This window comes from Lissotriton vulgaris, chromosome 2_1, assembly GCF_964263255.1.
Source record: "Lissotriton vulgaris chromosome 2_1, aLisVul1.2, whole genome shotgun sequence".
NCBI lineage: Eukaryota > Metazoa > Chordata > Amphibia > Caudata > Salamandridae > Lissotriton > Lissotriton vulgaris.
In genome coordinates, this window is record NC_141687.1 from 1,545,307,619 (window position 1) to 1,545,324,625 (window position 17,007).

The following is a 17,007-nucleotide window of genomic DNA, read 5'->3' on the forward strand; positions in this document are numbered from 1 at the left end:
TTAAGTGAATTAGTCAGTGACCATAACATTCTGAACTTAAAACACAGAAATTTACCAGTTCTAGTTAACACGGAGTATAACATCACTTATGACATTCTATGATATCCCTCATGACATGTCAAATGAATGAATTTGTACTTGTAAAGCACACTGCTGCCCCAGCAACGGGGCGCCCTGGCGCTGTACTCATACCGCTGTGGAACCCTTCCTGGCTTTCTCCCTGTGAAATGTCCACTCCTGGGCAACGCCAAGGTGAAGCCAGGCATCCCAGTGCTGTTGGGGCCGTTGTGGACATTAGGCAAGCTATTGCCCAGAGTTGCAGAGTGGGACCCATGATTAGAATAAGCACCGATGCGAGAATTATCAGGGTCTGGCGCTCTAACCATTGAGCCACACTTCTCCACGTGTGTTTGTTTTATAGTTTACATAGTGGCAAGTAACTAACATATCTTTTTTGCCCAATTTCGTACAGCCTGTCTCCAGCTAATTGATGTAAGAGTTTACAAAACACGATCTCCTAATGCACCATAGGTGTGTAGAGGGTATTGAGCACACTGGAAATCTTTGTATTTGAGGCTAACTCTGTGTGCTGTTGAGATGTGTTCGTTATGTTCCACACAATTTTTTTTGATAAAGATTCTACCTGCTACATACTAAGTATTGTAAACAGCCTTGAGTTATTGGACAGAATCATCTCTGTATGACAATTTCTATTTAACACAGAAGTGTGTGTGTGTGTGGACCCGCTACTAACCTATGTACATGTGCTTGTGTTGCTTCAGAAGATGGGCTTTCAGTAAAGTTTTCATTACAGTATAAAGGCTGCAGGTAGTACAATCTTTGGCACCTTCTAACCCTTATTTTAAGTGAAAAGTCGCTCTTTGGACCAGTTTTGCAAAGATTGTTCACAGTTCGTAGTAGATTCTTTTTAATACTGTGTGGTGTATATCTCATGAGAGTTTCACTGTCTACAAACCGTTTGGTACAGAGTATATTTCTTTCCTGCTTTCTTAACTGACCCTTCACTTTCATAAACGAAATTGCCAATAGCTGTACATATTGTGGTGCGAAACATCGGATCCAGCAAAGTCACCTGCTGCAATCGCCACTGAAATGGGGGTATGTTATACGTCGGGACTGCCAACTCCAACAATACAGGAGCACGATCAGTTAACGTTCTAGTCAGATGTACCACCTGCTCTGTCCATGTACACACCTCCTTAGAAACCAGCCAATAGTCCAGCCTGGACTATGGTTTATGCACCAATGATATGAAAGTGCCTTCTTTCGTGCCTGGATTTCGCACTCTCCACGCATCCATCAACCCCACTGTATTCATAATCTCTGACAGTATTTGCAGCGTGTTTACCATGCCAATCCGTGGTGGCAGACCTACCCATCACCGGGTCCAGATATATATTTAACCCCTTCGATGCTGATGACGAGCTCAGCTCGTCATCCGCCACGGTGGTCGTGTGCTGATGACGAGCTGAGCTCGTCATGAATATATGGCATCCTGAATTTTACAGCACAGGGGAAAAATAACCACAGCAGCCAAGATGTTAAGTCCCCTCCCCAAATTATCATGGATTGGCTAAGTTAACCCCAAATGCTTCCAAATCTCGCTGTAGAAGGCGGGATCATCAACATCTGTCCCATAAGTGTTCAGGAACACAACCATGGAACCCTGCACCAACAAGAACCTGCCCTGAACATCGGTTTCAGTGTGAATAAGTGTAAATGGAGTACCTTTTTTTGACTAGTAGCATGGCACCTCTAGATTATGCGGAATAGGTGAGGTCACTTTTTACAGCTGCCCACTTTTTCCCCACATTTTGCTCTGTGTGTTTGGTCAGATGAGTTTCTTGCAACATAGCGACTTGAACATCATGCCTGTCTAAATATGCAAATATCTACCTTATTTTTTGCGGGGGGTAATTGAGACCCCGTACAGTCTACGTCAGTATTTTGATTAGTCCTCCCTTAGGCATCATATATGGGAATCGGGTCTCATGATTTAAACCCAGTGTCATCTTCCCCCACCGAGCAGCCAACTAAATGTGCATATCTATGGCATGTACTCTAACTGCAACACGAATAATCCCCAACATACCACTTTCCACCCACTTCAGCCTGCCCAACTCGCCAAAGCCATCCCCCATCTACAGAACCCAGTGCATAACAAATTCATGCACTAGCATTTGTTAGCAAGGTGCACCCATCAAGGGGTCGCAGGTACCAGAAATTCTCTCCCGATAACATGGGAGGTGGCCAAGTGACCTACATAAATTTGCATCATTCACATACATTTGCTGTTCTCATTTCTAAAAAACAATGTGTCCAATTCCACATTGTCATATTTTTTGTCTGTTCGGTATGTTTTATGTAACTATACTCCTGAGTCGCTCCCCAGTTCCGCCCCAATCTACGGCTAATGCACCTGTTACCACATACAACAAAAACCAGCATTTGCAATGCAATAGGTCTCGCATTTGCGAGAGTTTGAGCTATTGACATTTTAAAAAGCAATGCCTTTTATTTTTGTCGTTTTTTTAAGACAGAAGTAAAAGTCATTGTCATTTACAATGCCAATAGCTTAAACCATGGGTACTCACAAACTTTCTCTAGGGGGCCAAATTTACAGTGTGGTTTATGTCCGAGGGCCGCACTGGTGGGGGCGGGGTCAGTGGGGGAAGGGGCGGGGCTAGAGCAACAAGAAAAAAACTGTGACCATGAGGTTGATCACAGGTCCCCGCAGCGGACGCCTTCGTCCACTGAGCCACCAGACCCGGCATACACACATCTCTCTCTCTCTCTCTCTCTCTCTCTCGTTCTTTCTCTCCCTCACTCTCTCTCCCTCCCTCTCTCTTCCTCTGTCTCTCTCTGTCTCCATCTGTCTCCCTCACTCTGACTGTATCGCTCCCTCTCTCCCTCTGCATCACTCCCTCTCTCCCTCTGTCTCACTCCCTCTCTCCCTCTGTCTCACTCTTTCTCTCCCTCTGTCTTGCTCACTCCCTCTCTCCCTCTGTCTCACTCACTCTGAACGTCTCACTCTCTATATCTCCCTCTCCATCTCTGTCTACCTCTCCATCTCTGTCTACCTCTCCATCTCTGTCTTCCTCTCCCTCACTCTGTTTACCTCTCCCTCAGTTTCCCTCTCTCTCACTCTGTTTCCCTCTCCCTCAGTTTCCCTCTCCCTCACTCTGTTTCCCTCTCCCTCAGTTTCCCTCTCCCTCACTCTGTTTCCCTCTCCCTCCTTCCCTCTGTCTCCCTCTCTCCTTCCTTCCCTCTGTCTCCCTCTCTCCTTCCCTCACTCTGTCTCCCTCCCTCACTATGTCTCCCTCCCTCACTCTTAGCGGGCTCCCTCACTCTTAGCGGGCTCCCTCACTCTTAGCGGGCTCCCTCACTCTTGGCGGGCTCCCTTACTCTCCTTCCCTCTCCCTCCCTCACTCTCTCCTTCCCTCACTCTCTCCCTCCCTCACTCTCTCTCTCCTTCCCTCGCTCTCTCCTTCCCTCGCTCTCTCCTTCCCTCACTCTCTCCTTCCCTCACTCTCTCCTTCCCTCACTCTCTCCTTCCCTCACTCTATCCTCCCTCGCTCTCCTCCCTTCCTCTCCCTCGCTCTCCCTCCCTCGCTCTCCCTCCCTCGCTCTCCCTCCCTCTCTCCTTCCCACTCCCTCCTTCCCTCACTCTCCCCTTCCCTCACTCTCCCTCACTCTCTCCTTCCCTCACTCTCCTTCCCTCTCCCTCCTTCACTCTCCCTCCATCTCTCCTGCGCTCCCTCTCTCCTTCCTTCCCTCTCTCCTTCCCTCACTCTCTCCTTCCCTCGCCCTCCCTCTCCCTCGCCCTCTCCTCGCCCTCTCCTCGCCCTCACTCGCTCCTCCCTCACTCTCACTCCCTCACTCTCCCTCCCTCACTCTCCCTCGCTCTCCTTCCCTCGCTCTCCTTCCCTCGCTCTCTCCTTCCCTCGCTCTCTCCCTCCCTCGCTCTCTCCCTCCCTCGCTCTCTCCTTTCCTCACTCTCTCCTTCCCTCGCTCTCTCCTTCCCTTGCTCTCCCTCCCTCTCCCTCGTCCTCCCTCTCCCTCGACCTCCCTCTCCCTCACTCTCTCCTTCCCTCGCTCTCTCCTTCCCTCATTCTCCTTCCCTCTCCCTCCCTCACTCTCCTTCCCTCACTCTCTCCTTCCCTCACTCTCTCCTTCCCTCACTCTCTCCTTCCCTCACTCTCTCCTTCCCTTGCTCTCCCTCCCTCTCCCTCGTCCTCCCTCTCCCTCGTCCTCACTCTCTCCTTCCCTCGCTCTACCTCTCCCTCACTCTCCTGCCCTCACTCTCCTGCCATCACTCTCCCTCACTCTCCTTCCCTCCCTCTCCCTCCCTGTCTCTCGCCCTCCCTTTCCCTCCCTGCCTCCCTCCCTCCACCTTGCCTGTTTGTGCCCGGGCTGAGACAGCTTCTGGGCAGGCACACACACAAACACAGCCTCACCGGAGCACTTCACACTTCTTCAAAAGACACTTCGTATGTTAATGAGGCTTTGTCACCTCTTAGCCCCCCTGCAGCCCCACTCTGACTACGAAGGGAATCGCCCGGCACCCACAGAGCAACAGTCTGAGTCGCGCTGCGCAGGGGTTTTTGCTGACACTGTAAAAAAAAAAAAAAATGTAAACACGGGTACATGTCTGCAAGGTCCGCGGGCCGCCAGGGAAGGCTTGCCGGGCCGCCCCTGGCCCGCGGGCCGTACTATGAGTACCCGTGGCTTAAACTCTCACAAATTTGAGACCTATTGCATTGCAAATGCATGTTTTAAGTTGATGGATTTCCTTGAACATTGACTGCTTTGCATTGGCACAGAGGTAGACAAAAATGTATAGGTTATCTATGGCTACCCAAAGGTAAAAAAATATTGACAAGCATATATTCTACATAAAGCAACGTTTCTACATTGATTTTGAATGGAAAAGAGATCACGTTCCAATACAGTAGGATGAGGGGGTTGTGAAGTTAATTCCTGTGAGTTCACTTTCTTTGAGGTCCGTGCACTGCTTTGCTAATTCAGCCCCACATTTTATTTTAGGACTGAGCACCAGATAATGGAGGGTTTCGTGCCTGTGCTCCTCATATAACGGACACAAGTACAGAAATAGGTGAGAATACCGTTACGTGGGAGAGGAGTGACGGGAGAAGGATGAGCAGGCAAGCCAAGAAAACAAACCCAAGGAAGTGTTGCTTGGCTTCAGACAACTATCACCCTTTGGTATTAAAACGGACTCTGCAGCTTTGCAATAATTCATTGGTCCATTTCAGAATTGTATACAAGAACAGATGCATTTTAACAACTATATTGGAAGAACGTGCAATGAAGTACACCATTTTGTGCTTTTTCCAGTTTTTTTCTGAAAGGGGTGTAGGGCAAAGCTTCATGCAATGTAGGGCTGGTTAGAATTTTTGTTTTGGGCCAGAGATATTTTTGGATCCCAAATCTGCCCTAGATAAAGTTTTGCTCTCTAGTCTACATTAAACCGCTGGGTTGGAAACCTAGGCTGTTATGAAGAACAGTTACTTTCGAGTACCTGGACTAAAAGCATCTCTCGACCTGTCCGAGGATGGCAGGGCTACCACTAGCCTTTAAACTAAGCTTCAGTACAGAGCTATTAGATGACCATTGCTGCTGTATATTCACAAAGACCAGTGCCTTCCTCCGATCCAGTCCCCGGATGCTTGTTTCTGGTCCAGAGAGGACCTGGCTTGGCAGTTCAGGCTGGACTGATCACGTGAGGAGCAGGGTCAAGACTGATATGCATATGGCTCGTTCTACACTGGAATGGCATGGGGAGCAAAAGAACAATGGATTTATCCCAGATCTCATGACTGCGGGTGAATAGTTTATTTGTTCCACATTCCGTCCATCGTTTGTGTGTCTTTTTGCTTCCTCCGATTCAGTCTTACGATAAAGATCACACTGGCAAGCCCACAGACTTGTGGCTCCAACAAGGTGAAACCAAATACTTCACTAGTGAGAGCAGAATGGAGGTAGGGGTGGGGAGAAGCAGGGCAAAAATAAGATGCCTTTTGTTTTGAAATTTGTTTTATTTCGTTAGGATTGTGGGCTGGATACCAAGTTGGTCACCCATGTGTCATGCACAGTTGCAAAATTAACAATGCAACATGCTTCACCTGAGGCACTGCATAAGGACATCTTTTAGACTTAAAATGCTTAATGGTAGATTGGTTAAAAAATGCACAATCAAAGTTCTCAAGTAAATGACATTCTCCCTAGTTTAAAAAGTGGTGCAATGTAATGCACAAAATGCAAAGTTCTTTAGGTCTAACGTAGAGGTAGATTTTCTGTTTCGCAAGTCATGTGTTTCCCCCCCAAAAAAAGTAGTAAAACTATATGCATATATATGTAGATACAGGATCTTTCGGCCAGCCCTCTTCATCTATTGGTCTGTTAAAGTGTCATTTACATTTTACTTATGTCCACCCCAGTTGACAGCATGGGGGCAATGGGTCAACCATTGGCTCATTTTGCTCATGTGCAAAACTATGTGCAAACTAGTCCACGAGTAAGAGAGCCAATGAGGATAAAAAGTATAAATAAAAAAAAAAAAACTTCACTCCCATGGAGTACTGACAGCAAAAGAAAACCAGTACCATGAAAGAAAAACAAACAAAGCAGAAGAAACAATACTGTATAAGAAGCAAACAAAAATTACAAGGGAAGCCAACCAATGGTAAGCAAGGGGCTGACCCAAAGCCCACTGTATTAATATTGTCCACAACAGGTCTTCAACAACAAACCGCAGATAAAAGATATTTGTGGGCGAGACATGAAAACAACAGTGACTGTGTTAAAAGAAAGAAAGCTTTGCCATCTAATCGTCTTCTGCCTTGCATTACATTTGAAAGCTCTCATATGAACTTAAGCAGAGTTGAGCTGAGCACTAGAATATCAGGCGACGTTTCCATGAGGCATGTGTCACTGGAAGGGCTGGGACAGAGTCAGTCATGTACTCCGAGAAGTCAATGACTCTAAGGAATTAGGATTTCTATAGCACAGGAATTCACAACATGCAAGTGTAAGAACTAGGGAAGAGTCTGACATATCAGACGTTTGTCCATTTGGTGTTACCAAGTTACGTTATTTCTTCAAGTTATTAAAAAAAGACCCAATGAACCAAAAATGCCTTTAGAGAATGTCCTACAACATATGCAGATCACCACCACCATTCAGCCGGTTATCCAGTTTGCAGTGGCCGACTCTAGAGCTTGGAAATGTGAAGGGGGGGAAATGTGTTCAAAACACCAATATTATACCCTGTGCTCTTCCCAGACTCGATGCAAGCTCTCTATACACCGGAGCTTGCTAATCCCAGTCTCTCCACTGCAAAGGATCCGTGTTTGTGTGTGCTGCCCTTTCTTCATTGAGTTTATCCAGTCTCCACCAGAAAAGGACCCACACATATTATATTACATTTGTAGAGCGCACAGCTACTCAAAGTATCCCGGCGCTAGTTCCAGAAAGCCCATCACACTCCCATCTAAAAGGAAAAAAGAGAAACTCAAAAAAGCTGAGTTTTTAATTTCTTCTTAAAATCTACAGAGTCCGACATCCTCCTACGGGCCAGCGGAAGCTCATTCCAGGCTAGGCCTGCTTTGCATGTGAAAGAACACCCGCCCAGCCTGTGGCGGTTGAAACAAGGGTTCTGTATTAAGAACTGGTCAGAGGAACGCAGTTGCCTAGAAGGTTTGTAAAAGACAAAGTGCTTCTAAAGATAGAGCGGGCCCAACTCATACAGGGCACGTTGGACAATGGACAGCATTTTGAATTTAAGACTGGACTCAATTGGGAGCCAGTGCAGGTGACGTAGATGGATCTGCACACTCTGTCTTAGAGCGAGTCCCAGGAGTAGTCTGGCTATAGTCTCCCACTAGGAGAGCGTTGGCATAGTCCAGGCGGGAGAGGATCAGAGCCCGGGCGACCGTCTCTTTGGCATCACCTGGCAAGAGGGGGAGAAACGTCCTCAGAATTTTCAGGGAGCCAAAGCATGTCCCTGTTAGCTTCTTCACCTGTGTCGACATAACCACTGGTCTGTCTTGTTGCTTAGCCTGGGGTATCCAACATAGGTTTAGGAGATCCTGCATGATCCAGGACAGATTTTTAGAATAACTGGCTTTGCGTTCTAGTTATATTTAGATTCGTTGTAGGAAAATTTACCTTACATGGATTTCATGAAAATATTATAGTTTATTGGCACCTATATAGTGGAGCATGGATGCTTTTCACCTGGACCGAAGTAGTACAGTCTTGGATTACGGATATTATTTAAGGAAGTTCCTAGCTCTCAGATAAGGATATTCCATGCCCCAGGCAAGATCTGGAAAGAAAGGAGAGTGCTCAGAATGAGATGGGGACTAAGAGAAACAGTGAGAGTCCTGGGTCACCAGGATCTGAAATGGGGATGTATAGGGTAACCATGGAACGTCCCGGTGGTATTGGGGTCTGGTAGGTCGTGCTAAGTGCCTGGGTCACGCAGTTACCGTTGCCGCCTCTTGTGGAGAGTTGGAACTTTAGGGACATGGTCTTCAAACTTTTTCATTGCAACCCTGTTGCGAGAATTAAAAATATTTCGAACGTGCTTCCCAAAAGCTATATTTTCTCACAATTACTATGATGAATACTTCATTTTGCAAGTAATCTTAAACGCTGTTAAGCAAGGGCATTCTAGGGCAGCTGTGCCAACAAATAGACAAACGTCAACATTCAGGAGTGCATTTGAATTGATCCCAAGAAGTTTGTCTTGTGTCAGTTACTGCAAGGATGACAGACCTTTTTAAATGAGATCGGAAGTAGAAATGGGTTGGGAGTCTGGATCATCTTTTAAGAAACGCCCCATACTGTTGTGTTACTTTTTTCACATACTAAACCCAAATCTCGAATTGACAAAACTTTCCAAACGTGGGAGATAAAAGGAATTATAGGGCTAGAGACGTTTAATGATCGATCAAGATTTTTTTTTTTCTTTTTTCAATGGTGACTTTCTCACGCTAACTTTCAAAAATTGCAATCATGATCATTTATTATTTTTTTAAATCACGTTTTTCCAAGGTATCTTTGCAAACACTATTGGTCTACCTGCTACAGCCTTCAACTCTCCTGGACATTCCTTTGCAGCGCCCACTCCCTTACAGGGAAGCAAGATTTGATTAACAGGTAAAGATAAGTAGAAAAAAAAACAAGAAACAAACAAGAGGGTAAACTACAGTGACAAATGAGAGAGGGAGTCCAACTTGAAAAGAATGAGACAGGAGAGAGATTGGCGCGTCCCAGCTGCTCACTTTGAGTCCCAGGCTCTTTAGACACACTCTTCAGGGACCGACTAGACCGCAGCACCCTTTACCAGCTCTGCATTTGCCCACAATGTCCAGTCCGCCCAGTCGAGTAGAGCTCACCCCTCTCCTTACCCTCGCTCATGACGGCGGATCCCAGCGCCTTCTCATGTCTTCACGGCAGTGAGGGCAGCTGCAATCTCAAACCACCGGGTCCTGCCGGCTCCCTCTGATATCACTGCACGTTACTGGCGATCGCCATTTTGCCGTCTCAGCGCGTTTCCAGGCCTCCAAATTCTATCGCCTAATTTTGGCACCCCGATGCCTTTTGTGGGCGTCTCTGGGTCCAGAAATGATCTTGCCATGTTCCCCCACCAATATCCGCAGCTTAAAGCGGCAGATGTGCTCTGTTTGTCAGGATCGTGGTCAGATATTTGCACTCAGCCAGCAGAGCTGCTTTAGATAGCAGCCCACTTGCCACCTGCTCACTAGCGGCCCGCCCCAGCATATTTAGGATTTGTGACTATGTGATTGACTCTGTGCCTCTGCCAATGGCTCATAAGTATCTGACATCCACACAACCACTCACAGAATCACTGAGTCGGGCTGTGAGTGAGTGTGAGTACCTGAAAGAGTCTGCAGGTGGATAAACAAGTCTGAGTGTGTCTGCCAGTGGGTGTGAGAGTATCTGACTTGGTCTGTGAGTGGGTGTAAGAGTTTGAGTGCGTATTTCCGTGAGTGTCTGTGTGGGTGTATGTGTTTGAATGGGTCTGTGAGTTTGTGACAGTCTAAGTGACTCTACCAATGGGTGTGCCAATGTCTGAGGGGCTCTATGAGTGGGTGTGAATGTCTAAATGGGTCTGTGGATGGTTGTAAGAGCGTCTAAGTGAGTCTGTGAGTGGGTGTATAGGTGTCTGACTGGGTTTGTGAGTGTGTCTGAGTGGGTCGGTGACTGGGTGTAACAGTGTCTGAGTGGGTCTGTGAGGTGGTACAAGAGTGCCCCAATGGGTCTGTGAGAGGGTCTAAGTGAGTCTACCAGTGGGTCGGCGAGTGGGTGTGAGTATCTCAGTGGGTGTAGGAGTGTTTGAGTGGGTGTGTAAGTGAGTGTTTGGGAGTCTGAGTTGGTCTGTGAGTGAGTGTGACAGTGTCATAGTGGGTGGTGTGAGTGGCTGTGTTTGATGTTTGTGTCAGAGCTGGTGTGACTGGGTGTATAAGTGTGAGTGGGTCTGTGACAGGGTGTAAGACTGTCTAAATGCCCAAGTCCGAGTGACAAATAAGATGCAGTCAATCCAAAATGCAGCCGCACGAATGCTGGCTGGGATCCCCAAGTTCGCACCAGTTACAAACATCATTAGGGATCTCCATTGGCTCCCGATACGCAGCCGTATCAAATTCAAATCGCTGTGTATTGTTTACAAGTCACTCAATAATCAAGGTCCCCACTTTCTCAAACAGAATCTTCTCCATCATGTCCCAACCCGATCTCTTCGTTCCTCTATTCAGAACTTCTTGGCTGTGCCTTGCACTAGAACAGTCACCTGGGGCGACAGGCGTTTCCTGGTTGCCGCCCCTAGACTCTGGAACACCCTTCCTGCACATATCCGAGCAAGTCCCTCCCTGTTCACATTCCGCAAACAGCTAAAGACTTGGTTATTTGACCAATAGCCTTGTATATCTTCTTTACCCAATTGCTGATCCATCCCTTAACTAGCGCCGAGACGCCCACGGGTATTCGCCGCGCTCTACAAATGTCAATAAATAAATAAGTGAATCTGTCAGTGGGTGTGACAGTGTCTGAGTGTGTCGAGTGAGTGGGCGTGAGAGTATCTCAGTGGGAGTTTGTGTGTAAGAGTGTGTGTGGTGTATGCCCCCCAGAAGAATGTGCAAATCCACACATGAGCCATGCTGAGCGTCGAAACAGGTTTGTAAGCCCTCAAAAACATGGGGGGGCGGGGGGGGGCTGGGAACCTCCACCCTGACCCCTTATACCTCATTACAACTGATTTTTTTCCAAATGGGGACTGTGGAGGCTGCAACTTTCTACTCCGGTTTAGACCATCCAATTACGTCGTCGTCGTTGGTGGTGCATGGTTTTGCAGATCCCCCGCAGGGCATCCATGTTCATGGAGATCTATATTTCTTTTTTGTTTATTATCTCAAACTACTGAACGCATTTACACAAAAAGCACGCTTTCTGTACCAAGATCTAGCTTTCTTCCCCATGTTGTCTAATTCCGTTTAGCGGTTTGCGCTGTAGTCATCTAAAACCTCGAGGGGATTTAACATGGGAAACACAATTCCCCCCCCCTCTTTTTTTTTTTTTTTTTTCCTCGCCACCCCCCCTCCTCTTGACGGATCACCCATCCATGCACAACTAGACAAAGTGGGACACTTTTTGGGGGAAAGTTTTGTGAAGATCCTTCATACGGCATCAAAGTTAGAAGCAGGGTCAAAAAAACACTTTTCCTACGAAAACTAGGTCTTAACTTTAACCAGGTACTGGCAACCGCTAGTACGAGATATTTACTTGGCTTTGTCATAGGCACTTAGTAAAAGCTCCCTTTCATAATCTTTTATGAAAAGTTCTGGTCATAAATAAAATGGCAACCTTTTCTTGTGACCCAGATTCCCACTCACAACTTAATCTAGTGTAAAAGCACAAGGAAACTACCTTGTCAGATTATTTAACCGCATTCACTTCTGGCGGATGTCCTGACCCTTATCTGCTTCTGTTGATCCAAAAGTATTGCACCAAAGGTGAACAATGCAAATTTTTGTTTAGAAGAGGGGTTTTAGCCACCCAGGAGATGCAAGTACACACCTTTGTGTTCAGACTTCTGAGCTGCATGGTGTTACACATGGATCATGTTAGCAATTTAATAGTAGTTACTGGTATGCAGGTATTATATATCAAAATAACGTCATAACTTTCTTCATGGCAAAACTCGACTTATTTTTAAAATAAAGAGAAGTACATCCCTTATCTCCATTGTGTTTAAAAAAGGAAGACTTGAGTTGTAAATAGCCTTTGTACTTCATAACATCAGATATTTGATTTCAGCACGGGACAGCACCCCTGGTGCAACTATGACCAGCTGTCTAAAGGCTCAGAAATGTAGGTTTGGGTCTTTTTCTTGCATGGTATTGTTCTGCCATTGTTGCAGGCAAGCACAGAGCAACATGGGCTACCACTATGCAGTTTTATTTCCTCATTTTTGGTAGACCGTACAACAGTCAATGTGGACAAACTACAATGCAGTGCACTGATATCCCACCATAACAGCATAATGAGTAATGCCTCAGCAATAAAACATCTAGCATACTATGGAGTTACTTATCTTGTATAGGTATATCTTTTATAAATTACTTAGTCAAGGGTTGCCGGTAGCTCGGCATGTCGAAGTATCCAATTCTTCTTAAATTTAAAGTATTGCTATGGATGATTCCGGGGAATGTAGAAAACGCTTGAGGGCATCTTCAGCAATAATTCCCCTTCTCCACATTGGCGCAGAACAGATGTTGGAGTTTATGTTGTCAGTGTGATGGAGCAAATATATCTTAAGAGGGCTCCAAATATCCCTGAGCTTGGATGATGGAGGTAACCAGTCAGCATGCAGTTCCCACTGTTCATTACAGTGTACCAAGTCACTCCTCCATTGCTTGAATTTGGAGGCTCTTCCTCTACCCTGGCGACAGGCTATCTGTCACTTTGCCAGTAAACGGCGGTGCACAATAAATATGTTCATATTTTCCAGTCTGCCATATTGGACAAGGCTGAGACTACCTCCCTCCAGTATTTCAGCATGCTATTGCACAGTACTGTTAAGTGTGCATACGGAGAACTCCATCTAGCACAGTTGTCTTCTCTAAAGCCAAACCTAAGAAGAGGTTCATAGAATGAATGAGTAATGGACAATTCGAAGCCTGCTACTTGAAGAAACCATGCATGTTTGGGAGCAACAAAACTGCCACGTTTCATCTGATATTTCTTGCCCAGCTCCCCCTTCCATTTTGGCCGTGCCACATGCACCGGTCTTATTCCTGCACAGAGTGATACAGATTGGTTATTAAGTGCTTAGTGGTGGTAGCATCCTGCAATCTTTCCAAAGTCACAAAGGGTGCTGGCTCTGCAGGAAATTCCAAAAGGACAAGCCTACTACTACTATCACTACTATTTAATTGTTAATACAGAAAGATACTTAAATGATTGTACGGCTTGCTACCGGTTTAGTCTTTGAGGATTAGAAAGGTGCTGGTTTATATAGATTTCCCCATGTCCCTCGCCTATAATTGGGACATAGCTTTCGGTTCGTATTTGACTTGCAGTAGAGGGTGATGTGTCTGTATGAGACATGGCGAGTAAATATATCTCGGATTAACTCTCCTACTTAGTTTGTCCCATACCATATTTGTGCATTTGCCAGTGGCAGGGTCGCGTGTAGACTTAGATTAGTTTTCGCTAAAGGACCCTGGCCACTCAATATAGTTAGCAACATATGATGACCATTTTGCAACTCCTGTCCTTAACCAGGATTGCAACGGAATAGGGGGCCACTATCTCGCCGGTGATATGAGAACAGAGATAAACAGTTGACCTAATGCCATTTGCTAGGCACCTGTTTCAAGGGTATGCTTCTGGAAAGGTGAAATGGCCTGCTAGCTATTTACCTCTTCCCTTTAAAAAAAGATTACTCTGAATACAAAACTCCACTCTTGCTTTCTGTTAGTGAATACAGATTCTCCTGCACCTTTCAGTATTTGTGAAATGTTGAAATTCAGTGTTGGGTCTGAGACGACTCTTAAGGTGTGACTTTCATGATTTGTCCAGACACTCTCAGTGATACATAAACAACATATGTTTATCTCCTAATGTAGCTAATTGTAATGTGACTCCTTAAGGGGAGGCGTACATCAGTTTTATGTTTGTTGAAGAAAATAAAGAATTGCAAAATTTTGAATACATTCTAGGAAAATGCATTGCTATGCCCAAAGTGATGGTGCTGTACCCGGTACTACTAGTTGTAATCAGTTTGTCTTAATATGGACTGCATATGTAACTGTGTCCTGTAGTTTAACTTTGGTTTAGTGCAGTACCTTGTCTGTGGAAAAAACAAAAACATTTCTTGTGCTGGAAAAATATTTTGTTAAATGTTTGTTTTTTGACAATAGGATACTGTTCGTTTTGGATCTCACTGACTAAGTAACTGGGCAAAGCTGGTATAGTATTGTACATGGCGGCCCCTACATGTGGAAGCACCAAACCTGGAAGCGATCATGGCACTTCAAAACGAAGGAGAGGTCCTGGTTCTTTTGCTGTAGCATACTTGGTTATTTACAATGTGATCATGACGGCCGGGTAAGTTTATATTATTTCCAGTGTTTGATGGGTTTGGTTAATGTTATCTGTTGGGTTGTAATCTGAACTTTTGTAATGACTCGAGATTTGGACGCAGGCAAGTACCAATCAATGCTGACCATATGTGTTTGTTATTGTTTTCCAGTCTATTTGACATCTGTTTTTTATGTTTCATTTACATGATAAACCGATGTGCATTTCCAAAAAACACTAACTTTGAAGTGTACAGAAATGTATTTTCTTGTAGGCAGTCTGAGAAAAGAGAAATTATTGAATTTCTAATGTCACTAAACTGTGAAATTCACTTGATTCAGAAAAAATAACTTGTAACCATTCATAAGGGTGCCCAGCTGGCTCTACTCGTTTGAATCCAGGACTAATGGGTAGACTTTGAATTCAGGAAAGGAATAAAAGCTCAGACTGTTACAAGGCCTGTGTGAGCACTCGAGAATAATTTCTCCATAGCTCCGATATTCGAAGTAAAACTTTTCCAGCATTGTAATCTCTCTCGAATTTCTTGATGACTTGAAATAGATGTTACAACTGAATCTTTAAGACATTAGTGTCCACCTTTTGTAGAAGATTAGAGCCATTGACAATTTATTGGGATATAATTTCCCTGCTTCCGCTCGCTGAAGAAAGAAAGTCAATTGCTGAAAAAATCTGGTATGGGCCATTGAGCATTAGTTAATTGTGTATGTATGTTTTCTTCATCTTCATATTGTATGTTTTCTTCATCTTCATATTGCATTTTTATTTCAGTCTTGCATGGAGTCTGAATGATAAGTTAACAACCCAAGCAGGATTCACACACATTGATCATCATTGTCGCCATGCTGCATTGATGAGAAGCTTCAGTTTCCAAAATGGACTAGTCAGTAATTCATGCACCATAGAGTGGAGCACTTTAGGTTAGGTGTAATTAAACACAATAAATCTCATTACATCGCTCAGGATGTAACGCATTGCTTTGTAATATCTAAATAAGCTGCATACACACAATGCTTACTCTGAGCACAGCAACTTTCTAATACATGTTTTACTCCAGGTCGGTGTAGTAATTTGCCCTGCAGCTCTCACAGGATCAAAAAAATAAAAAAGGCAACAGATTGACTGAACACAAACACAGTTCAACCAACTCCTCAAGTCAAGAGCCACAAGTGAGTGGCCTTCCAACACACCCCAGTAAGCGGCCCAAAATAGCATAGCATTCAAGATGCAAAACTTCAACTTGGTTGTAAGGAAATGCCTCTTTTTGCATGTTCACCACACATTTTTGGACTGATGCTGCTGTTTTTTCGACTGAGTGCACCAAGGCCTGCTAACCAGACTTTGGTGCCAGTGTTCGGAGCCTATACAAATTGCATGTCGAATTGGCTACCCCAATTGGCAAGGACTGACTTACTTATAAGTTCTTAGTATATGGTACCCATGGCATGTAAGACAGAGTCTCTACTCAGGGCTGCAACACTGTTTGTGCCACCCTGTGTGTGAGAAAGTACAAAATAGCTCCCACCCAGCCACTGCAGACTGGAAGGTTAGTTTTTGTACCACTAGTTCGACTTTGCCATTCACACCAATGTCAAAGCCTATATATTTATGTGTATGTTGCTTTTTTCTTGATCGGTGCTATTGCAAATATTGGTGTTAATTCAAAGGCAGTGGCAAGGGCACTCAGCCCGAGATATATATACTGGAAGCACAGACCAACCAAGAACCAACCCACAAAGTTCAAAATGCATTAAATGAACTAGTACCATTTATGTGCACAGTTGAGAACACTGCCGACACACCGAGCGTAAGTGCCATAAGGACATGCTGCTGATTAGCGGGCACTCAGCCGCGAGATGTAAAAAACAGCGTGAACAAATGACAATGTATATATATGTAATAATAGAATATAAATGCGAAAAAATGTCCGTACATAACAAAGTACAGCTTAAAACTGCATGTCCCAGAATGCACTTTTATATGCATAGATATAATGAAAGCAAAGTAGGACAACTGTGTAACACTGCCGTGAGAAGGAACCATCCGGTTCGAAACGCGTAGGCTGTAACAGTGTGCTAAAATAAATCTAACTGCATCCAACGAGCGGAGTGCTGGATTACTTTTTCGTGTGATATATATATATATATATATATATATATATATATATATATATATATATATATATAGCATGTCTCTCCTAAGGAAGGCCTATAGAATGTAAATGTCATGCTACTTATAGAGCGCACTGTCACCTTGAGGTGTCGCCTATTCGGCTTCCTGGCGCTGATACTCATACTGCTGTGGAACCCCTCCTGGCTTTCCCTGTGAAGTGTCCAC

At 45.0% G+C, this 17,007-nt stretch overlaps 1 protein-coding gene across 2 annotated transcripts in view; it reads left to right on the forward strand.

The window, feature by feature from the left end:
* Positions 1-17,007, forward strand: part of LOC147732876 (very-long-chain (3R)-3-hydroxyacyl-CoA dehydratase 2-like) — a 225,507-nt gene that overhangs the window by 13,742 nt on the left and 194,758 nt on the right. For both annotated transcript variants that reach the window (XM_086957419.1, XM_086957418.1), the window contains exon 2: positions 14,493-14,679. In XM_086957419.1, the coding sequence (XP_086813545.1) occupies positions 14,555-14,679 (125 nt within the window). In that variant the 5' untranslated portion in view covers positions 14,493-14,554. The remainder of the gene's footprint in view (positions 1-14,492; positions 14,680-17,007) is intronic.